The 23686-nt window shown below is 43.8% G+C and overlaps 1 protein-coding gene across 1 annotated transcript in view; it reads right to left on the bottom strand.

Moving 5' to 3' along the window:
* The window catches only part of LOC148047225 (pregnancy zone protein-like), a 72429-nt gene that overhangs the window by 12763 nt on the left and 35980 nt on the right, over positions 1–23686 (bottom strand). Inside the window, exons 18-26 of the mRNA XM_087711343.1 lie at positions 19914–20079; positions 15766–15994; positions 13647–13773; positions 10721–10842; positions 9476–9527; positions 7520–7603; positions 5175–5351; positions 3308–3392; positions 947–1103 (exon numbers count right to left, since the gene is read on the bottom strand). Coding sequence (XP_087567469.1) covers positions 947–1103; positions 3308–3392; positions 5175–5351; positions 7520–7603; positions 9476–9527; positions 10721–10842; positions 13647–13773; positions 15766–15994; positions 19914–20079 — 1199 coding nt within the window. The remainder of the gene's footprint in view (positions 1–946; positions 1104–3307; positions 3393–5174; positions 5352–7519; positions 7604–9475; positions 9528–10720; positions 10843–13646; positions 13774–15765; positions 15995–19913; positions 20080–23686) is intronic.

The raw sequence follows: 23686 nt of genomic DNA, 5'->3' as shown, positions 1-23686 counted from the left end.
AAAGTGCTGTGAGTTATTGTAAGCTTTAAAACTGTTAGCAAACTTTGAGTACTGAAGTGATTATATGATACTGGACTATGTTATTTGGATTATCCCTTAACTGAAAGACATTGATGACTGACTGTCTTATCCGTGTATGACTTGGACTGTTTGATGGACTCTGATACCTCGATTTCCACAAAAGTAAAAGCCTATTTAAACTGAGGTGTCTCTGTACGCTGGTTTGTGTGTCCTCCAACACAACTCTCACAACGCTTCTCTGAACGCACTCGCTCTCCCAACGGGGAGCTTACCTAACAGCATTAAAAAAAACCTTAGAAAAGAAACTTCTGCTCTATGCAAATGATGTGTTTTGCACAATCATACTGTTAGGGATCTCCAAATTTGGCAACTTTTAAGACTTGTGGACTTCAACTCCCAGAATTGCCTAGTCAATATGGGTGGTTGGGAAATTCTGGGAGTTGGCGTCCACAAGTCTTAAAGGTGTTAAGTTACAAGACCCTTGCACCCCTAACCCTTTAGAAAAAAAAACAGGGGTGTTCAAACTTGACAGCTTTAAGACTTGTGGACTCCCAGAATCCCTCCTCCAGTCATGTTGGCTCAGGAACTCTAGCATTGAAGTGTGCAAGTCTTAAAGCTGTCAAGTTACAAGATCCTTGCACCCCTAACTCTTTAGAAAAAAAAACCCCAGGGGTATTCAAACTTGACAGCTTTAAGACTTGTGGACTTCCCAGAATTCCTCTCTCGCTCTTCATCTTGATGATGTGCAGCCGGGCGGGGGGAGGGAGCTGGAACCGGTTCTAAAAGGCATTGTAGATTTGTAGATTTGTAGAACCTCTTCTATAGAAGAGGTTAGAACTGGCAGGAACCCACCCCTGCTCTGACCTTACTTCCAGCAAAACCATACTTAAAACTATCATTCAACAAATATCCCCACCCTCTGTACCTTTAGTGCGTTGTTCAGCAGTGACCCCACTTTTAGGAAGGAACCATCTGCCAACTGCCTGATTGCCAGTAAATTCTGAGCATCAATGATATGTTTTTGGTCCATGGAGATGAAGGATGCCGCCTGAGTGAAACTCTTCAGCACAAAAGCAGTCAACCTACAAAATAACCCAGAATATGAGAGTTTTCATTTTCCCCTTGTATCAAGTCTTCTAGTGTGAGGCCTTCTTCAGAATGGGGCCTTCTTGGTCCACGAAGAATTGTTTGCTTCACTCAGAATAAGGGACTTATGACCGTTTTCCACACTTACAACATTGCAGCATCCCTGTAGTTGACATGATCAAAATTCAGATATTCACCACTGCTTCACCTTTACAACAGTTGCAGTGTCCCGGGATCACGTGATCCCCTTTTGTGACCTTCTCACCAGCGAAGTCCATGAAAAACCAGATTTCACTGAACAACCATGTGACTAAATTAACAACTGGAGCAGTTCATTTAACAACTATGACAAGAAAGGTCGTCAGATGGGGCAAAATTCACTTAACAAAAGCTTCACTTAGCAACAGAGATTTGGGGCTCACTTGTGGTCGTACGTGGACTGCCACTAACATGATTCAGAGGTTGGGATTATGGACTGCAAAGTCCCCTGCATTTTTTTAAACATACACCTTATGTTGTCAAAAGTTTTCTTTGTGTGCCTTGGCAGGGAGGGATAGGACACTCCACCCCCTCACCCCCAAGTAGAGCTGCTAGCATCTTCCCCACTCACAGAGTTATTACCCCTCTTATTTAGAATGCTTCATTTCCTCTAAAAAAAAAAAAAAAGCTCCTTGAGCTGCATTCAGCTCCTGGTGACTTCACTTAGGTGTCCCATGTAATTATCTTGGCAACATTACAGGTGCTCTTCACCACTGATTCGGCAACTTTTTGAAGTTACTACAGAGCAGAACGAGACTTATGACCTCAAAGTTGTGGCCATCACAGAATTCCTGTGGTCATGTGATTGCCATCCGCAATCTTCATTTCTGAGAAGCAAAGTCAATGGGGAAGCCAGCAGGAAATCGTAAATCACAGCCAAGTGATGTAGCACTTAAGGATAGTGTTTGATTTGCTTATTGACCACAATCAGTCAACTAAGTTTACAAGGATGGAGTTGCTGGTTCATATTGCACTTACTCAAATGACTTATATGGAGGCTATTTGACCAGCTTCTATGACAATTCGCCACAGCCACACCATGGCCAACCTGCCATGGCCAACTCATTACAGCCAACTCGCCACAGCCATCTCGCTAGAGGACAACTCGCTGCAGGACAAAAGTTACACTAATATCAAAGATATGGTGGAATAGAATCATTAAAGAAAGGATGCTAAAGGAAGGACAGAATGAAATGTGAATGGCAAAAATTAAAATAATTTTTATTTGTATTTATTTTAAATAGAATTGTTAAATTGTCCCACAATGAGTTGGCTGTGGCAAGTTCACCACCTGCAAGTTGCCTGTTGCGAGTTGGCCGTGGCGAGTTGGCCGCAGTGAGTTTGCCACAGTTGGCTGTGGCAAGTTGTTCCATTCCCATTTGAGCACTACCTTATTCAGCAAAGTGTCAGGTTTCCGAAAGATGCCCTAATTAATTCATGAGCCTCAAGCCAGGTTTCAAAAGAAATCCAGTCATTTATTAGGAACACCATTTCGGCAATACCCCATTGCAGTTAGATCTGACCTCATTTAAATTATGGCTGAACTTTGTCCCTGTTTCTTCCCTTCCCCCAGTCTGTGTCATAAATCACATTCTCCAACGAGTGCACACCTCACAAGCCTGCTCTAGTAATCTGAGAACCGACTCTAGCTGAAGGTATGCGTGGAATGCATACTCCTCCTTTCCTCCCCATGGCAACTTGATAACAGACATTGAAATGCTTTATGAGTTGACACAAAGTTTTTTTCTAACTTCCTACTGTAGCTCTTGGCCTTCTAATTTTCTGGCGGTCTCCTAGTTCAAGTGCTACCAAGGTTCAACTCTCTTACTGTGTTTCCCCGAAAATAAGACATGGTCTTATTTTCTTTGGAGCCCCGAAATAAGTGCTTGGCCTTATTTTCCGCGAGGTTTTATTATTTTTTGAGGTGCAGGAGACATCGAGCGTGGTCACCTCATGGCAGCTGCTATATCGCAATATTTTCAGGGAGGGCTTATTTTCAGAAGAGGGCTTATTTTAGCGCATGTGCTCAAAAGCCCTATTGGGTTTATTATCCGGGGAGGTCTTATTTTCAGATAAAGAGGGTAGCTTCTTGCTGTTAGTGGGAAGGGGAGAGGAACAGCCACATTAAGTATTATTTTTCCATAGAACAAAGAAATCTCACCAGGTATTTCCTATCTCTGAGCTCCGTTCTCCAAAGGTGCTGTAGGAACCGTCATGGTGCTTGTAGTTTAGTTGCCTCTGATAGCCTGAAGCAGAAGATGAACATGAGTGACAGGCAGAGAAAAATGTGCAAACCCCCTTTCAAATCCAATTCAACGTGCTTGTTCAACTATCTAAGTCAATTTGATTCTGAAATGGGATTAAACCAGTTTGGGATGATTGATGGCCAGAAGCCACCCAAACTACAAGTTAAGCATCAGCAACTGTGCTTGACTACAGCTTCTTTTCCCAACAAACAGCACTTCCCTATGAGATTGTACAAATTTCAGAGTATCTGCAGGATGCATTCCTTTCCAACTGGCTCCAATTTACCTTATATTTCCAATTTCTTCCCTGGCATTTCTCAGCTACTCCAGGATAATACAAAGGAAAGGTTTTTGATTGCTCCTTTCTGCATGGTTCCTGCCCTCCTCTTTCCAACAGTTGAAGGGCTCCACATTTGATTCCGCCAATCAAATCTGACCTATCATATTTTTTGGAGTATAAGATGCACCTTCCCCCCCCCTAAAAAAGAGGGTGAAAATCAGGGTGCATCTTATACACTAATACAGCATTTTTGGGCTTTTGAAACCCCGCCCTACACATCCTGTTTTTCACAAAAATGGATGTGCAGAGGATTTGGGAGGCCTGCAAAGTACTCCTGGGGGCACTCCTTTTTGTTTTTACCTCTTCAAAATCTTGGTGCGTCTTATACTCCAGTGTGTCAGTCCAAAAAATACAGTAATTTACAACCTTAATCAATAAAGATCAAAGTTCCCCTGCCCAGCCATGTCTGACTCTAGGGGATGGTGCTGATCTCCCTTTCCTAGCCAAGAGATCCAGCTGTCAAGCTCAAAGCACGCAGTGGCACAGGGGTTAGAATGCAGTACTGCAGGCTACTTCTGCTGATTGCTGGCTGCCAGCAGCTTCGCAGTTCAATTCCCACCAGACTCAAGGTTTACTCAGGCTTCCATCCCTCTGAGATGGGTAAAATGAGGACTCAGATTGTTGGGGCTGTTACAGGCTGACTCTGTAAACCGCTTAGAGAGGGCTGTAAAGCACTGTGAAGTGGTATACAAGTCTAAGCGCTATTGCTATTATGTTGTTGCAACCATTATCGCTTCTCGGCGTGCCAACAAACAAGCGGGGAGGGATGGGTGAGAAAAATTGCAGACTCCAAACTTCGAAGAGGAGAGGCATGAGACTCAAGGGCGCACTTGCAGGTGTTAGCCACAGCCAAAGATTCTTTCTCATAACAATACAAAAACACTCAATTGGACAATGTGAACTGCACAAATAGTGGGGAGGGGGAATTTCATATTGAACCATGTGGGTTTGTGCAGGAATTAGGTAGAACTGGTTTTGCCTTCAATGGTACCGAAATGATGTACTCAATACAGTTTTGCACTGAGACATTGGCAGGTTTCAAATGTGCTTGGTTGCGCTTGTCAGTTGAGATGTTGACATCCTCATTGTCAGAAGATACTCCCGTGTTCATGTGGCCAACATGGCTATGTGCTGAGGCGCACTCAACGCTGTTACTTTCCCGCTAAAGTGCTGCCTATTTATCTACTTGCAGCTGCATGCTTTCAAACTGCTAAGTCAGCAGGATCTGGAGCAGGAATGGGAGCTCACTCTGTCATGTGGTACTTGGGGAGTCTCAAACTACCAGCCTTCCAAACCCAGAGGCTTAACCACTAGACCATTGCACCCCTTCCTTAATCAATACCAGTGGCCAATCTGTGGATCAAGTCTTTGAAAGTTCCTAACCTCAGTAAGAGAAAACAAAGGGGAGAATTCATGTGGGACTGCCCTGGGATGCTTCTCACCTGTCACTAAATATCCAATGGCCTTGGATTTGATTTCCTCGGTCAGTTGTCCAGTCTGATTGAGATAGTTCAGGATGTAGATATTGGGGGCAAAGAGGGCCATGTTCTGCTCCCCACAGCCGTAGGGCATCTTGAGAAGCTGATTGAGGTTCTTTATCGCGCCTCCTAGAATGTCTCCTGCAATAGAGAAAGAGGTGGATGGAAAATAGGGATCATTAGAAAATTTTGGAACAGGTGTGTTGTGGATTGGGAAGCTGAAGTCCAGAACCTCTGAAGAAGAAACTGGATAATTTTGGAAGAAAATGACACAGTAAAGCTATAGAAGAATGGAGATTTAGGAGGATGCCTCTGTGTGTTTCTGGCCATTCCCAAGGCAGATATAGTTCAAATGTCACTGCTGACATTGCTTGTGGAGAGTTGGCAAAAGACATCTAAGCCTGACCCTGTGAGAGCTTATGTTGTTCATCTCTAAATTACCAAAATGGAGACTTCCAGGTAGAATGGTTCTAAGGCGATCAAGTCAAGGACCATCCAGTTCAGCAATCTGTCCAACAGTTCAGGCATGAAATCCTCTTATCTTCGTTACCATTTTGGTAGCGGGAGCACGCCCACCCATGCGCTCGCTTCGCTTGCATGCGGCATACCTGGGCATGCACAGAACCTTCTGTGCATGCGCAGAGTGTGCATGATGACATTAGGGTGGGTAGGCGTAGCCTCGCACCGCTGCCACTATCGGTCCTCCTGAATACCACCTCTGCAACAGTCCCAAAGAAGCAGAATCTGATAACCTCTTCTTTGGTCACTGTTGCATTGACCAAAAAAATCTGAAACCCTCTAAACCCTGTCAATTAAAAGTGGATTTTCCATTACTGGGTCCTCTGATTTAAATCTCAAGCATGTCAAATTTTAATCAGCAAAGTTTCACTCTGTAGAATAACAGAGTTGGAAGGGATCTTGGAGGTCTCCTAGTCCAACCCCCTGCTCAAGATGGAGACCCTATACCATTTCACAGGTGGCTGTCCAATCTTATCTTAAAAAATCTCCAGTGATGGAGCATCCACAATCTCTGGAGGCAAAATATCCCATTGGTAAAGCTACAAAGAAGAAGGTTCAGTTTTGACATCAGGTGAATGTCTTGCCTTGCTGTATCAGCTTCCAGCCAGTGAAACAGGCTGCCATATGAAGTGGCGGGGAAGGCCTTCAGACAGAGGCTGTCAGAAATGCTGAACTGCAACCTAGGTATTAATGTTTAGTAATGTAAGGAGCCCCAGACTGCTCCTGAGTGAAGGAGTAGAATATCTGTCAATTTGAACTGAGGTAATGGAATGTAAGGCAGAGTTGGAACAGAGTTCTTTTCAGGTGGGGAGTGGGAGTAGAACTTCTTAGCATCAGAGCATGTTTATATCTAAATGTCTCTCTGTGTGTGTGTGTGTGTGTGTGGAGAGATAGGTAGGTAGGTATATTGTAGACCATGAGTTAGTGTGTGTGTGTGTAGGTAAGTAGCAGGGGTGGGTTTCAACTGGTTTGCGGCGGTCCCCGCGAACCGGTTTGTCAGCGAACCCGGAAGTAAGTAACTTCCGGGAACAGCGAAGGGCCGGCCCACCTGCCCGCGCTCCTTACCCGGTTTTGATGAGTTCTGCGCTTCCACGCATGCGCAGGATGCATACAGCGCCTGCGCGATCCTCCAGGAGCAGCTGGAGCATCGCACAGATGCTAGTATGCGTGCGTGCACTGCGCACGTGCATGAGGATGCCGCTGGCCCCGTTCCAACCAAACCAGTTGGAACGGGGCGAGAAACCCACTCCTGGTAGGTAGGTAGGTAGATAGGTAGGTAGGTATATTGTAGACCATGAGTCATTGGTGGCTTATAATCCAAGAATTCTTCATTCTACTATGGTAGAATAGAGTAACAGAGTTGTAAGGGACCTTGGAGGTCTTCTAGTCCAACCCTCTGCCTAGGCAGGAAACTCTACACCGCTTCAGACAAATGGCTATCCAACATCTTCTTAAAGACTTCCAGTGTTGGGGCTTTCACAACTTCTGGAGGCAAGTTGTTCCACTGATTAATTGTTCTAACTGTCAGGAAATTTCTCCTCAGTTCCAAGTTGCTTCTCTCCATGATTAGTTTCCACCCATTGCTTCTTGTCCTACCCTCAGGTGCTTTGGAGAACCTGCACTGAATGGCTATAAATGATCTGTAAGATCACATTCGATTTTATCATTTAATAAGACAGGTGAGGCAGAAGAGGTAGAAGCATAACGTCTGGAACACACAAAAAGTAGGCAAGAGAAAAAAAGGAAGGGAAGGGGGTTTGAAGAACTAGGAGGAGGGTTCCTATACTTACCAAGCACACAAAATGTCGCCCTGGCAGAGCCTTCCACAACATTTTCTGGCACCTTCAAAGAAATAGATTCCGACTGTGCGTCTCCTGGAAGAAAACAGAATATAGACAGTGCTGGAGGCCCTACAGGGTTTGAAGCGGTATATAAGTCTAACGGCTATTGCTATTGCTATCTCAGTTGGTGTACCCAGAACAAAAGGAGATCAAACCCTACAATGACGTTATACTTAGAAACTCCAGGGTCTAAAAAAAAACCTCAAACCCTCTAAACCCCCTCAATTAAAAGTGGATTTTCCATTGGTGGATCCTCTGACTTCAATCTCAAGCATTTCCTCCTGCTGTCAAAAGACATCAAATTGTGGGCGTCTTCTACAAATGCTTCTCCACCCCACCCCAAATTCCTTAGAATGCAGAATAACAGAGTTGGAAGGGACCGTGGAAGTCTTCTAACTCCAGTTCCCCCCCCCCAACTTTTCTGGCTTTGAGGATTTGGGGGGGGGTGGAGGTGGAAAGGAGAGAGGATGGTTCCGTGGGAGCAGTGGGTGAGTGTGTGCACCCACAAATCCATTTCCACAAGCGTGTGCCCACAGTTCGTACAAATGGAGCTGCACACACATACAGGTTTGGCTGTCGCTTCCGCAGCCTGGTTCCAAATGGTTCATGACCTGGCACCGAACTGCAGACTGGGGATTTATGGACTCCTGTTCTAGTTCAATCTCCTGCTCAAGCAGGAAATCCTATGCCAGGGATGGCCAACCTTTCGGTCATCATGTGCCCAAAGCATGCGCTCCCACCTGCACCCATAATGCAATGCGTACATGCCCCCCTATGTTCCCTACCCCCTGCGTATGCACCCATGACCCCCCCATGCATGCATGACCCCCCGCTACCCCTGCCCCCTGGATAGGCACATGTGACCCCCTCGTGCCGTGTTTTGGGCCAAGTAGGCCTCTCTGCAGCCTCCTTAGAGGAAAAATGGACCACCCCGCCCCCCCACGCTTGTGCATGTGTGTCTTCCATGCACCCAACCCCCCATACATGCATGGCAGAGACCCAAAAATCAGTGGCTGCATGGTACATCTGCACGCACGGAGGAGCTGAGCTGGGGGCAACAGCTCATGTGCCCGCCACAGGTTTGCCATCATGGCCTTATGCCATTCTGGAGAAATGGCTGTCCGAGCTCTTCTTCTAAACCTCCAGTGATAGAGTAGCGAAGGCAAATTGTTTCACTGGTTAATTGTTCTCATTTTTTAGATTCCAGCTAGGAAAGCAAGTTTCTTTAAGCACTTAACTATTCACTATTTAGCAAATATTAACTACGTTAGGAATATAATCTAACGGTTGGGTTGGCAATATATAAATCATGTAACAATGTTGTACCTGTTTCTTTAAAGCATGCTGTAAAATGTGATTGGTTACTGTTTTCCTCAATCGGCCATAAGAGGGAGCCAGAACAACTGTTAGCTCTCTGTTTGTTAGATGCTGGGCTGATCTGATCTGAGTGCCGTGAGCTATGGTAAGTTTTGCAACTGCTAGCAAACTTTGAGTTCTGAACTGACTATATGATACTGGACTATGTTAGTTGGATTATCCCTTAACTGAAAGACCTTGATGACTGACTGTCTTATCCTTTTATGACTTGGACTGCTTGATGGACTCAGATACCTCTATGTCCACGAAAGTAAAAGCCTATTTAAACTGCAGTGTCTCTCTACGCTGGTTTGTGTGTTCTCCAACATAACTCTCACAACACTTCTTTGAACGTACTCACTCTCCCAACGGGGAGCTTACCTAACAAACTGTTTTTAAGGTTTACAGCTTGCTTAAAGAAACTTAAAATTTCCTCCACGTTACCAGAAAAGGGGACTAAATTTTGGGGAGCCCTCTGTTCTAAAGCGAATCATCCTCATCCATTTAATGCTGTGATGGAGAAGAAGCACCGTGAAGGAGCAGCCATACCTTGTGTACAGAGAAGAGAGTTGAAGACCACCTCTTTCTCGATCCCTTCAGGCTTCACCAGACAGACAGAAAAGAAGGAAAAAAAGAAAGTTAGGGTTGAGTACTGGAAACTCTAAATGCAAACCGGCAGAAATACATGCAAAGGGCAACAAAGGGAGATGAAGTGGCGAAGAGAAACTAGACTCTAGAGAACCTTATGACCTTATCAACTATGGCACTTTGCCGTTAACTGTGATTTCTCTGTATCAGGAACATAAGAGGACCTGCTAAACACATACAGCATTTCCTGAACTTCTCTTATAGTTGAATGAGGCTTAGACCCCAAAATAATTAAAGGAGTATCCGACTTGACTCCCAAATGTCTAGTGTCAGTCCAAAAATCCAATTCTGAGGTACAAGTCAAGAGCTGGAGGATTCCCTTTGTCAGGTCAGTTAAAATAGAGCCATGGGGGCACAGTGGTTAGAATGCAGTATTGCAGGCTATTGTAGTTCTGCCAACTGCCAGCAGTGCAATTCTCACTGGGTCAAGGTTGACTCAATCCTTCCTTCCTTCTGAGATCAGTAAAATGAGAACCTAGATTCTCATTTTACTGACCTCTGGGTAAAATTTCAGCCTGGGGGAATAGGCAGCCATTGTAAACTGCTTAAAGATGGCCGTATGTGTTTAAGCGCAATTGTTATTGCTAAAGATTAAGTTATTAAAAAGAGAGGGAACAGCTTCATGTTGTTTTCAGTGTTTCTTCTTTGTTTCTGATTCTTTCCATGGAATGAGAGCTAAGCAAGGAAGGAATCACAGCGGATGAAATCTGAGTAAGTTATATAACAATCTGGGAACTGGCAGACTAGATGTGCTATTGATTTGATGTTTTATTTTGTACAGGTGGAGTAGTGTTTCTCAATTTTATATCATGTGGACTTCAAGCCCCAGAATTCCCCAACCAGAGTCACTACGCTGAATGATGGCTGGGGAATACTGGGAGGGTTCACCCAGATATCTTAAAGTTGCCAACATTGAGAAACAGTAAGGAAGTTAATTATCATTAATGGTTGTGAAGAAACAGAGAGTGATAACTCTAGGAAAGTGGAACTCATTGAATGGAAAGATGGATTGGTGACCCAAATTCATTTTCAGAAATAGAGCAGCTAAAAATTGGATTAATGCAATTGAAAACAAGAATATTGCTTTTGTACATTTTTTGCATGGTCTTCACCATGTCTGGTCCATGATTAAGCCACCCCACATACCTCAACTAAAAGCGTTTTGATCACAACGTCTTTTTGCTTTATGCTGCGTGTTTCCACCAATTCATTCCCACAAGGTTCATCTGAACTCAGGGCCTCAGCACTGGCTGTGAAATTCACTTCACCTAGGACAAAAAAGTCACAACTTGGTCACAACTATGCTATAGAAGCATTTAAGGGCGTCCCACTTAAGGATCACCGCTAATCCTAACAGACTCCTGATTATATTAAAAATGGTGGACTGGAGCTTTCTGGAGCAGATTAAGCACTGACTGAAGCTACACAGTTTTAATATACAGCTAGTTTTCAGCAGATCCTGAAAGCATTGTGAGTCTTCAGCATTTCACCACTTTGGAAGAAGGACATGCCATCTGCCATATTTAGGAACAGACAATTCATTTGTAAGCACGAGTTCCAACTTAAACACGAATTTTGGTCAGACACTGATTTACAGAATGGAACCCAGGGGCTACCTATAAATTACAGTGACTTTCCACCTTAAGTAATTGCCCATTGTATATTGGAATTTACCAAAGAGTCTGATATTGATTATGAACAGGCTAGGATTAGCCTTTTGAATGTTGTCTCTTTGTAGAGCTCTTCTTTGTGGAGTTTGTTAAGGAATTTAAATTCAGTAGCTGAAAACAGTGGGGTTGTACAATGAGCAGAGCGTACAGTTATAGCTGATTGTTTGGAGATTGGAACTGATTGTGCTGGTTCCTGCGTGAGGCAATCTCCACTGTGATTGGTTGCTGTGGGTGTGGAGGGGGAGTTTTCCTTTTTCCCCACCATTTTTTCTTCTATGCCCTGGGTGCCCAGATGATTTACCTCATGATGTATTGATGTGCCTGACTGTCTTGTTTGCTGTCAATATAGATGTTAAACATATTTATTTATATAAAACTACAAGTTTGTGTCAGGGTCTCTTGACGCCATTTGGACACCTGCTGTGCAATTCCAGGATAGAGTTTTAGAACATATTTTCACACAACTTTCTTACCCAAAGGCCTTTCTTCACCCAGTCAGCTGATAATCTAATCCAGGCAGAACTGGCAACTGACAATGGAACCATTAGACAAGAGAAATGACTACGGATCATTTTAAGGGACTATCAAGCTTTTATCCGATCTACTTCTTCCAATCTTCCTTGATATTCCATGAGCTTTGGGGTCATCAAAGCTCTTTTCCTATTGGTCAGGCAGCACCCATGGGTACCTTCTGAGTACCCTAGCCAATTTGTATTTGAGAGGAATTACTTGGACTACCATGTCTTGGTAGCCATGTTTACTCCATAGCATCTTGCGTTTTTTTGACTGCTCTTCATTTCCATATCGGTTCTTTGGAAGATTAAGTGAGCAGGGAAGAATTACTGGGTTCAATCAATCAATCAATCAATCAATCAAAACAGAGCTAGAAGGGACCTTGGAGGTCTTCCAGTCCAACCCCCTGCTCAAGCAGGGGACCGTACAGCATTCCAGACAAGGGACTGTCCAGTCTCTTCTTAAAAAACTCCAGTGATGAAGCCTCCATAACATCTGAAGGAAAGCTGTCCCATTGGTTAATTGTCCTCATTGTTAGGGAGCTTCTCCTTAATTCCACGTTGCTGCTCTCCTGGATTAGTTTCCATGCATTGTTGCTTGTCCTGCTCTCTGGTGCTTTAGAAAATAAGCTGATGTCCTCCTCTTTGTAGTTGCCTCTCAAATACTGGAATACTGCTATCATACCCACCCACCCCCTCCCAGTCCTTTTTCTCTCTAGACGAGCCAAATCCAAATCATGCAGCCGTTCTTCATACGTATGTTTTATACTCCAGGCCTTGATAATCATCTTAGTTGTTCTTCTTTGCATTTTTCTAAAATCTCAACATCTTTTTTGCAATGTGGTGACCAAAACTGGATGCAGTATTCCAGGTGTGGCCTTACTAAGGCTTTATAAAGCGGTACTAAGACTTCAAGTGATTTTGATTCTATGCCTCTGTTTATACAACCCAGGAGTGTATTGGCTTTTTCGGCTGCCGCTGCACACTGCTGATTCATGTTTTAAGTGATCTTTCACTAGGATTCCAAGGTCCCTCTCACAGTTACTGTTTTTGAGCTAGGTTTCACCTCATCTGTACTTGTACCTGCCTAAACTTGCTTTCTCCACATTAAATTTCAGTTTGTTGGATAGGGCCCATTGTTCAAGTCTGTCAAGAGTTTTTGTATCCTGAGCTTGTCTTCTCGGGTGTTGGCTATCCTTGCCAGCTTAGTGTCACCTGCTTGAATTGTTGGGTTGTTGAATTCCCGTCACAATCTTGAACCTTCTCTGACTTTGTTAAATGTGTTACCTCAATTTTGTTGTTGTCTGAAACAAGTAGTATCCAAGAAAGCCTGCTCAACCCACATTTTATTTCACATAAAACATTTTTAAAAATGACTAAAAACCGTTGTGGTTGTAAGCCACCATGGATCTTGAAAGTTCTGTGGCTCCTCTTCCTCCCAACTAGGGATGCAATGCTACTGGTTTAGACCGGTTTGCCAGAACCGTTAGTAAAAATGCTACCGGTTCACCTGAACCAGTAGCAAAAAAAAATGCTACCGGTTCAGGCAAACCTATATTTCCGACAATCAGCTGTGACGCACAATTTATATTAGCTAGAATTGTTGGATTTCCTGCTTTCAAGCTAATCTAAATTGTATGCCTCAGCAGATTCCCCCCCCTGCTGTTCTATTTACCTTTGCAGGCATGCTTGGTAGCTCCACACACATACCCGGATGTCATTGATGTGCTACGCATGCGTGAAAGGTCACATTTGTGAGCCGGTAGCAAAGGTAAGTTGATTTCATCCCTGCTCTCAGTCCCCAACTCAAATTCACTATTTCAACTTGATTTATTTCTCATGTTTATTATTTTTATAAATAATTCAAGGCAATGAACATTTACTACATACCAAGTGATATCAGAGACACTGTCCAAGACACTGTTATCCTTCCATTTGCACCAATGCAGTAAGATTCTTCCTCCTTTTTCAGAGAGATCGTCTCAAAGCCAGCAGAGGGAGCCAGAGATATTTTGACCTGGCCATAAAGAATAAGATGACAATGAGAAAGCTGGGTGGTATCCAATGGTGGGTTTCAAATTTTTTTAGAACCTCTTCTGTAGGTGTGGCCTGCTTTGTGGGAGTGGCTTGCTGGCCATGTGACTGGGTGGGCATGGCCAACTTGTAAAATGTGGTGAAACTCACTTAACAACGCTCTTGCTTAGCAACCAAAATGTTGGCTGAAACTCTGGCATTTGAAGCACACAAGTCTTAAAGCTGTCAAGTTACAAGACCCTTGCACACCTAGCCCTTTAGAAACAAAACCTCAGGGTGTTCAAACTTGACAGCTTTAAGACTTGTGGACTTCAACTCCCAGAATTCCTCCTTCAGTCATGTTGGCTCAGGAACTCTGGCATTGAAGCACACAAGTCTTAAAGCTGTAAGAGCCAAGGTGGCGCAGTGGTTAAATGCAGCACTGCAGGCTACTGCTAGATCAGCAGGTCAGCGGTTCAAATCTCACCGGCTCAGGGTTGACTCAGCCTTCCATCCTTCCGAGGTGGGTAAAATGAGGACCCAGATTGTTGGGGGCAATATGCTGACTCTCTGTAAAACCGCTTAGAGAGGCCTGAAGGCCTATGAAGCGGTATATAAGTCTACTGCTATTGCTATTGCTATTGCTGTCAAGTTACAAGACCTTTGCACCCCTTACCCTTTAGAAAAAAACCCCCAGGGGTGTTCAAACTTGACAGCTTTAAGACTTGTGGACTTCAACTCCCAGAATCCTTCCTCTCACTCTTCATCTTGATGATGTGCGGAAGGGCGGGAGGAGGGAGCTGGAACCGGTTCTAAACGGCACTGTAGATTTGTGGAACCTCTCCTATAGAAGAGGTTAGAACTGGCAGGAACCCACCCCTGGTGGTATCCCTTGAGTGGTGCCCCTCCAGGGAAGGAATTCCTAAAAGGAGAAGAACAAGGTGGGCTTCAGTAGATAAGAAGTAAAGATTAAGAGACAGAGAGAGTTTCAGAGGGAGAAAGGCTAGGTTAGCCCTGCTGAGTTTTAGACAAATGATTGTCCAATCTCCTGGCGCATGCACAACTTCTGGAGCAATGGTCCCCAACCTTTTGGGCACCAGGGACCATTTCCATGGAGAGTGGGTTTTTTTTTTCATGGCTCAGAGGGGGTGTTGTTTAGTGTGCTGCCTGCAAACTGTGGATGGGTCTTCACTTGTTTGCGCAGCCCGGTTTCTGGGATGCTGCAACCCACTGCCAATGCATGGACTGGACGTTGAGGACACCTATGCTGGAAGGTTGAGTCATTATAATAGATTAAAACAGCACGTGAAATCTGGGAGCATTACATTGATTGAAATAATAGCAGAACAGAATAACAGAGTTGGAAGGGAGGGACCTTGGAGGTCTTCTACTCCAACCCCCTGCTCAAGCAGGAGACCCAATACCACATCAGACAAATTGTTGTCCAATCGATTCTTAAAAATGTGTTGGATCAGTTACAACTTCTGGAGGCAAATTGTTACACTGATTAATTTTTCTCACTGTCAGAAAATGTATTTTTTTTCCAATTAGTTTTAATTAGTTTTAATTTTAATTTTAATTTTAATTTGATTTTTTTAAAAAAATGTTATTGTCAATTCTTATTGGGTTTGTTTGGGTTATTCTATTTAATTTTTTAAAACTTTTGTATTATGTGTTTCTTTTAATGTTGTACGCCGCCCTGAGTCCTTGGGAGAAGGGCGGCATATAAATTTAATAAACCTAAACCTAAACCTAGTTTCCATCCGTTGCTTCTTGTTCTTCATTCAGGTGCATTGAAGCATGGCTTGACCCCGTCTTCCTTGTGGCAACCTCTCATATATTGGAAGAATGCTGTCATGTCATCTCTACTCCTTCTTTTCACTAGACTAGACATGCCCACAATTTTTGGCAAGTTGGTTGTCCAGTCTCTTCTTAGAAACCTCCAGTGATGGAGCACCTACAACTTTACAACCCACAACTGTTAAGGACTCTTTACCCGGATGTTGTGAGTCTGGTAGGAGAAGACGGTAGCCTTGAGTGGGAAGGTTTCTCCTCGCACCACAGAGTATGGCATGGTAAGTTCAATGAAGAATGGCTGGAAGGCCTTTAGATAAGTGGCTTGGGCCAGGCCAAAGCCTACGTCTGCTGAAAGACAGAAAGCTCCAGCTTTCCATTCGGTGATGGTGTCCGGGATGGTCACAGGAACAGACGTGGGTTTAGAATCTCTGAAAGACAGAAGAGATCAGCAAGTGAGGAGAAGCGATACCAATATCCTTGCAGTGAGGAAACCTATGCAGGTTCAATACATAGCATCTATGCTATACATAGCATAGCAGTGCTTAGAATGCAGTATTGCAGGCTATTGTAGCTCTGCCAACTGCCAGCAGTGCAATTCTCACTGGGTCAAGGTTCACTCAATCTTCCATACTGAGGTCAGTATAATGAGAACCTAGATTCTCATTTTACTGACCTCTGCATAAAACCTCAGCTTGGGGGAATAGGCAGACATTGTAAACTGCTTAAAGATGGCTCTATATTTCTAAGTGCAATTGCTATTGCTAAAGATTAAGTTATTAAAAAGAGAGGGAACAGCTTCATGTTGTTTTCAGTGTTTCTTCTTTGTTTCCTTCTCTTTCCATGGACTTAGCGCTAAGCAAGGAAGGAATCACAGCTGATGAAATCTGAGTAAGTTATATAACAATCTAGGCACTGGCAGGCTAGATGTGCTATTGATTTGATTTTTTATTCTGTAGACTAGTGGTTCTCGATTTTACATCATGTCCGGGATGGTCACAGGAACAGACATGGGTTTAGAATCTCTGAAAGACAGAAGAGATCTTCTTTTATCTTCTTATTTGTATCCTCTTCCCCTTCTGGTTGTTAGCCGCCCTGAGTCTCTCGGGAATAGGGCGGCATACAAATTGAATAAACTACAACTAACTAAACTAACTATCAGCAAGTGAGGAGAAGGGATACCAAAATCCTTGCAGTCAGGAGAACCTATGCAGGGTCAATACATAGCATCTCAATTACAGATAATCCATAATTAACAACAGCGATGGGACCGCAATTCCATCACTAAGCAACGTGATTTTAAAGTACAATGTCATGTCACTGCACCATTCGGTAACAGCAGTTCTAGTTGCCATCATTAAGCGAATCCCATGCCATTGTTAAGTGTGATATAACCTGATCACCATTTGCGTCCTCTTGCTAGCTTCCCTATTGAATACATGATAGCAGGTATTCATGCAATCCTACATGATCACTGGAGTCTTCCAATATCTAAGGGGCTGCCACAAAGAAGAGGGGGACAACCAATTCTCCAAAGCACTTGAAAGGAGAACAAGAAGCAATGGCTGGAAACTAATCAAGGAGATAACCAACCTAGAAATAAGGAGAAATTTCCTGACAGTGAGAACAATTAATCAGTGGAACAACTTCCCTCCAGAAGTTATGTGTTCTCCAGCACTGGTTTTGTTTTTAAAGAAGATACTGGACAACCACTTGTCTTAATTGATATAGGTCTGCTGCTTGAGCAGGGGGTTGGACTAGAAGACCTCCAAGGTCCTTTCCAACTCTGTCATTCAGGTATTGATTATGGTTATAGGAAGCCAGAAAAGAAGGTTGCAAATAACTATCACATGACTGTGGCACACTGTGATGTCAGAACTGGGTGCCAGGTGCCAAGCATCTGAACTGTGATCATGTGACCATAGGGACACTAAAACAGCCAGAACTTTGAGGGTGTCATAAGTAGCACTCATTCAGCAAAGCCCTAAGTTTAAGCAATCACTGAATGTGTGATCATTCATATTATACTTTCAAATCAGTTTCTGAAACCATTTGGGGATTTTTTTTCTAAAGCTCCTGTTCCTTTGGCCTCCCAAAAAGGATAAATTTTAGAAACTGAAGGAAATGGGATTGATGGAATTGTTTGTGTGGAGAGAACTGCACTCAAAAGGAATTGAGAGTCAAATCCTAGATTCTCCTAGATTCTGCCTCGGTTTACCTTCCCAGCAACCGAGTTGGAAGATCATTTAAAAGCAATTAATTAGGATAACTCTGAGAAAGTAGGATCTCCCTATGAAAAGGGAGAACTTTGAGACCCATCTTACATTCCTTTTATAGTTAACACAAGAAAGAAACATGAAAGAGGAAAGCTGGCTGGACAAGATACACAGTAAGAGGAATCCCTCAATGCACAGTAAAGTTAGATAATGCCAGTTGACACTAAGAAAGTTTTTCTTATCAGGAGATATTATCCAGCCACCCTTCTGTAACTTATCTTTTCAGTTTAAGGATGTTAGAAGCAATCTAATCAATCCATCCAATCATAGGATAAAAGTTTTCCTGGATTTCAATCTCTAATGAACCTGAACATTATTTTAAAAGGGGGAAAATAAGTCAACTTAAAATGCAAAATAACCTTGTTGGTTAACAAATTACAAAACCCATGTCATGATGTGACCCTCAGAACCTTGATGAGGGGATGAAACAAGGTCAAGGTGATAGCTAAGACTGGGGGTGGGGGGTCAAATCCCCACCCATTTATTGCATGTTTTAAAAGGGGCAGAGCTTTCAGTTCCCATGATTGCACCTGGCCCTCGTGCAGAAAGTTAAGAGACAATGCAAAGGAGAGAAATTTATTTAGAGCAGTTAGGGCTTGAATACGATAGCATTTAGCTCTGCATTTTTAGAGCAAAACACAACCCAAAAGTTTGTTACCATTTAAAATAGTCAGTTCTCTGAGGTTTGCAGTGTGGTTTTCTAACCACAATACCAATGTATAGTAATGAAAAGTCAGTTCTAAAGTTGATGAGCAGGTTGATGAAATGCTCTATAAGGCTGTTGTCCGTATTCCTCTGCAAAATGCAGGACTTCAAATTAAAGTGTCTATGACATTTTTCTTAAAAGAAATCCCATTAAGCAGAAAGCATCACATCTCAGGGTCATCAGTGTCTGTGGCCCTTGTTAGTGGCACTGCTCTTCCCACAATGACCATCCTTAAAGTCTTTAGAGCACCATAACGATGACCTTGGAAGAAGCCACCTGGAAGCCATTAAGTAGCTAGAAAGGTATTAGACTATCTTCCCCTCGACTCCCCTGGAATATAAAAAGGTAAGGAAGGGAAAACAGGAGACTTGCAAGATTCTATTATCATAGCCTATTTCAATTGAAACCAAATTAAATTATAGATGATTCTCAACTTACAATTGCCACTGAGCCCAAAATTTCTGTTGTTAAGTGAAACATTTGTTAAGTGAGTTTTGCCCCTTTTTACAATCTTTATTGCCACCGCTGTTAAGTGACTCACTGCAGCAGTGGTGGGTTCCTACCGGTTCGGCCCGCTTCAGCCGAAACGGTAGTGGTTTGGCGGCATGGGTCGCTGGAACCGGCAGTGACCCAGGCCTGCCACGCCCCTGAACTGGTTCTCCGGGTGGCGCCTACAGTGGTGCCATCTTGTTTTTTCTGTGCCTGCACAGAACAATTTTTATTGCACTGTGCATCCACGCACAGCCGACTTGAAGCGAACTGGCAGTAGTGCCTGCCGGAACCCACCCCTGCACTGCAGTTGTCAAGTGAGCAGCACACTTGCTAAGTGTCTTCCCCATTGACTTTGCCTGTGAGAAGATCGCAGAAGGGAATCACGTGACCCCGGGACAGTGCAATGTTCACAAATATGAGTCAGTTGCCAAGCCTCTGAATTTGGAGCACATGACCACGGGAATGCTGCCATGGCCGCAAGTGTGGAAAATAGTCATAAGTCCCTTTTTCAGTGCCGTTGTAATTTTGAAGGGTCACTAAATGAACCGTTGTAAGCTGAGGACTACCTGTATTAAATGTGCTACAGCCAAGGCAACTTGCTTGAGTTTCTTTCTAATATTTTCCACCTCCCTGAGTTCAACATAAGGATCTGTAGTTGAGCTTGTCCTAATGGCTTCTGGATGATCTCTCTGAAGTTGTCACAACACACCTAAGAAAAGGGTGTGACTTATGACACACCACCACAATGCGGCAATGAACCTGCAGGTTGGGGTGCCATAGTTTAAACATGTGGGCAGCAGCAGATACGGGAATATTTTCTGTGAAGCTTTCATCAATGAATGGCCTGTTCTTTTGCAGCCTGACGCCACCACTTACTCTATTATCACCAAGTCCCACAACCACGTTTCAGGGAACTCCATTCTGACAGTCTCAGCAGGCATCCTTTCATCTTCTCTATGTGGAAGACTATAAACGAAATTACTAGGAATGTAATGACCAATCCTTGAATCAACGAGCCTTGCGGGTACTCCAAAGTGCAGACCTAGAAGAAAAGAATATGAGAGAATTTACATGTATTCCACCGTATTTGTAAAGACCCTTGATAGACCTGATCTGCAGGAACTCATCTCCTATCTTTGAAAGGCATGTAAGACCCAGTCTTATGTTGTTGTTGTTGTTGTTGTTGTTGTTGTTGTTGTTGTTATTATTATTATTATTATTATTATTATTATTATTATTATTATTATTATACAATTGTATCACAGCGGCCAGTTGTTTCACCGGATTTGGCATTGGTTACTAGTCGGGCCCCACCCAGGGGCCTAGGACGTCGTAACGTATTTTCTTAATATGCGTGCAGATCCAAGCAGTGCGGCTTTTTGCATTTGACTGATGGTGATTTTGTCAATTTTTAACTGTTTTAAATGTAATTCCAGTGCTTTTGGAATAGCACCCAGTGTGCCAATTACCACTGGAATTACCACTGCTGGTTTGTGCCATAGTCGTTGAATTTCGATTTTTAAGTCCTGGTATCTTGCGATTTTTTCATGTTCCTTCTCGGCGACCCTGCTATCACCTGGTATTGCCTATGATTGTGACCTTATTTTTCTCAACCAGTGTGATGTCTGGTGTATTATGCGCCAGTATTTTGTCCGTTTGTATACGGAAATCTCACAAGATCTTGACCATCTGATTTTCGGTGACTTTTTCAGGCTGATGTTGCCACCAGTTTGTTGCTGTTTTAATATTATAATTTTTGCACAAATTCCAATGGATCATTTGTGCTACTGAATTGTGCCGCAATTTATAATCAGTCTGCGCAATTTTTTTACAGCAGCTGAGTATGTGATCAACAGTTTCATCAGCTTCTTTGCAAAGTCTGCATTTGGCATCAGAGGATTTTTCGATTTTGGCCTTAATTATTATTATTATTGTTATTCTAATTGTTATTGTTATTTTTATTGTTATTTTAGCTCCAAAAGATGCATTTGGCTTTATTTCCGGGGGAAACACGGTACCGGAGATGGTGAGAGACCAGCCCCTGCCACCCTAGCCCAGCGCCCTTGCCAGTGCACATCATCATCATCACTATACCTCTGGTATGGAGCAACATGACCTCTAAATGTCACTGGTAGGAGAAGGGTAGGTGCCCCTCTCCTGATTCCAAGCTCCCACAATTTTGGTTGTCTAATATGAGAAATGTGGGCGACGAAAGAGCAACACTAAATGCTTAGAAGCCTCTCTGGTGCAAAATCCAGCCAAAATATGTATGCTGTTTAGGATAGGTAAAGGTAAACGTTCCCCTTGCACATATGTGCTAGTCGTTCCTGACTCTAGGGGGCAGTGCTGATCTCCGTTTCAAAGCTGAAGAGTCAGCGCTGCCCAAAGCCGTCTCCGTGGTCATGTGGCTGGCATAACTAAATGCTGAAGGTGCACAGAATGCTGTTTCCTTCCCACCAAATTTTTCTACTTGTATTTTTACATGCTTTCGAACTGCTAGTTTGGAAGAAGCTGGGACAAGTAACGGGAGTTCATTCCGTTACGCGGCACTAGGGATTTGAACTGCCAAACTGCCGACCTTTATGACCCTGCCATTTAGGATACTTTGTATAATTTTAAGAGCCTTGCTTCCAGAGAACAACAATCAGCTGCCTATGGAGATTCTCAGTCTTTTAAGAGTTAAGTGTTCAGAACTGGAGTTGATATTGATGAGTTGATAGTGGTGATAAAGTCACAACAATAATTACAAGTCATCTTTCAACTGGCAAACTTTCGTTTAGTGACTGTTCAAAGTTACAATGGCACTGAAAAAAACTTATCACTGTTTTTCAGACTTAACAATTGTTGCAGCATCCTCAGGGTGGCATGATCAAAATTCAGACACTTATCAACCGGGGCATATTTATGACAGTTGCAGTGTCCCAGGGTCATGTGATCACTTTTTGTGACCTTCGGACAAGCAAAGTCAATCGGGAAGCCAGACTGAATTTACAACTGTTTTACTAACTTAACAACTGCAGAGATTCACTTAATATCTGCAGCAGGAAAGGTCCTATAATGGGGCAAAACTCACTTAACAACTGTCTCACTTAGAAATAGAAAAACATTGGCTCAATTCTGATTGTAAAGTGGGCCGTGGTGGCTCAGCTTACTGAGCTTGCCGATCAAAAAAGATTGGCAGTTCGGTGGTTCAAATCCCTATTGCAGCGTAACGGAGTGAGCTCCCGTTACTTGTTCCAGCTTCTGCCAACCTAGCAGTTTGAAAGCATGTAAAAAATGCAAAAGCCTCCCATGCCCCACCGGAGCATCCCTGAAGCCCCCGGAGCGCAAAAAACCAGCCCTATGGGGAAAGTTTGGGGATGGACTTCTGGTTTGCTCATAGGGCCAGTTTACACCCTCCGGAGCCTTCAGGGGCCTTTCGGAGGCTTCCCTGAAGTCACTTCCAGTTTGCTCGTAGGGCTATTTTTAGTTCTCTGGAACCTTCAGGGAAGCCTCCTGAAGGTCCCTGAAGGCTCTGGAGGACCAACAACTGCCCTATGAGGAAACCAGAAGTGACTTCCAGTTTCCTCATAGGGTCGTTTTTAGTCCTCCGGAGCCTTCAGGGAAGCCTCTGGAAGGCCCCTGAAGGCTCCGGAGGGCTTAAACCGGCCCTACCAGCAAACCGGAAGTCCATTCCTGAACTTCCGGTTTGCCAATAGGGCTGTTTTTTTGCACTCCAGAGGCTTCAGGGAAGTTCCTGTTTTTGACCTCCCCAGGCTCCTATAAAGCCTGTGGAGCCTGTGGAGGGCAAAAAAGCATGAAAAAATGGGGGGGGGGGGCGCATTGCATTATGGGTGCAGCATGCCCACACACAACCCCTCTGCACTCCCCTCCGCTTATGGCATGCGAGCCAAAAAAAGTTCGCCATCGGTGCCCTATACTGCTTGAGCAAGTCTTCTAGTCCCAGCCCCCTGCTCAAACAGTAGATCCTGCCTCTACCATTTCAGACAAGGGGTTATTCAATCTCTTCTTAAAAGCCTCCAGCAATGAGGGGTTTATCACTGAAGAAGTTCAGAGCAATGTAACTATTATTCCTTCCTACAATTTTACCTTGTCAACCACTGTCCAATCCACACTCCACTCCTTTAACTGAGTCATAAGGAAAATTGAAGAGTGGGGTGGTGGTTTCCAAGCAAGAAACTCGGTTTCAATTCTGAAAGGCAGAAAGGAAAATTTCCCTGATCTGGGTGCTTTTAAACCAGTGGTGGGATTCAATTTTTTTTTGCTACCGGCTCTGTGGCCATGGCTTGGTGGGCATGGCATGGCTTGGTAGGTGTGGTATGGCTGGGTGGGTGTGACTTGGCACAGGAAGGATACTGTAAAATCTCCATTCCCTCCCCACTCCAGGGAACGATTACAGCAAAATCCCCAATTCCCTCCAATTAGCTGGGACTCAAGAGGCAGAGAATAGTTGGTCAGAAATGGTATTTAATAGTTCTCGAAGCTACTCAAAATTTCCGCTACCAGAGGTGGCACACAGAGCCCTCTCTGTGGGCATCTGCGCTGTCGCCAGTTGCACTTCTGGGTTCCGTCACGCACAAGCACACCAGCCAGTTGGCCTTCGCGCATGTGTGTGACGGAACTCAGAAATGCAGCTAGCGGCTGTGTGC

This window comes from Thamnophis sirtalis, unplaced genomic scaffold (assembly GCF_051295495.1).
Source record: "Thamnophis sirtalis isolate CommonGarterSnake01/CBP01778 unplaced genomic scaffold, rThaSir2_p1.2 scaffold_3, whole genome shotgun sequence".
Taxonomy (NCBI): domain Eukaryota; kingdom Metazoa; phylum Chordata; class Lepidosauria; order Squamata; family Natricidae; genus Thamnophis; species Thamnophis sirtalis.
This window is presented reverse-complemented; position numbering and strand designations above follow the sequence as displayed.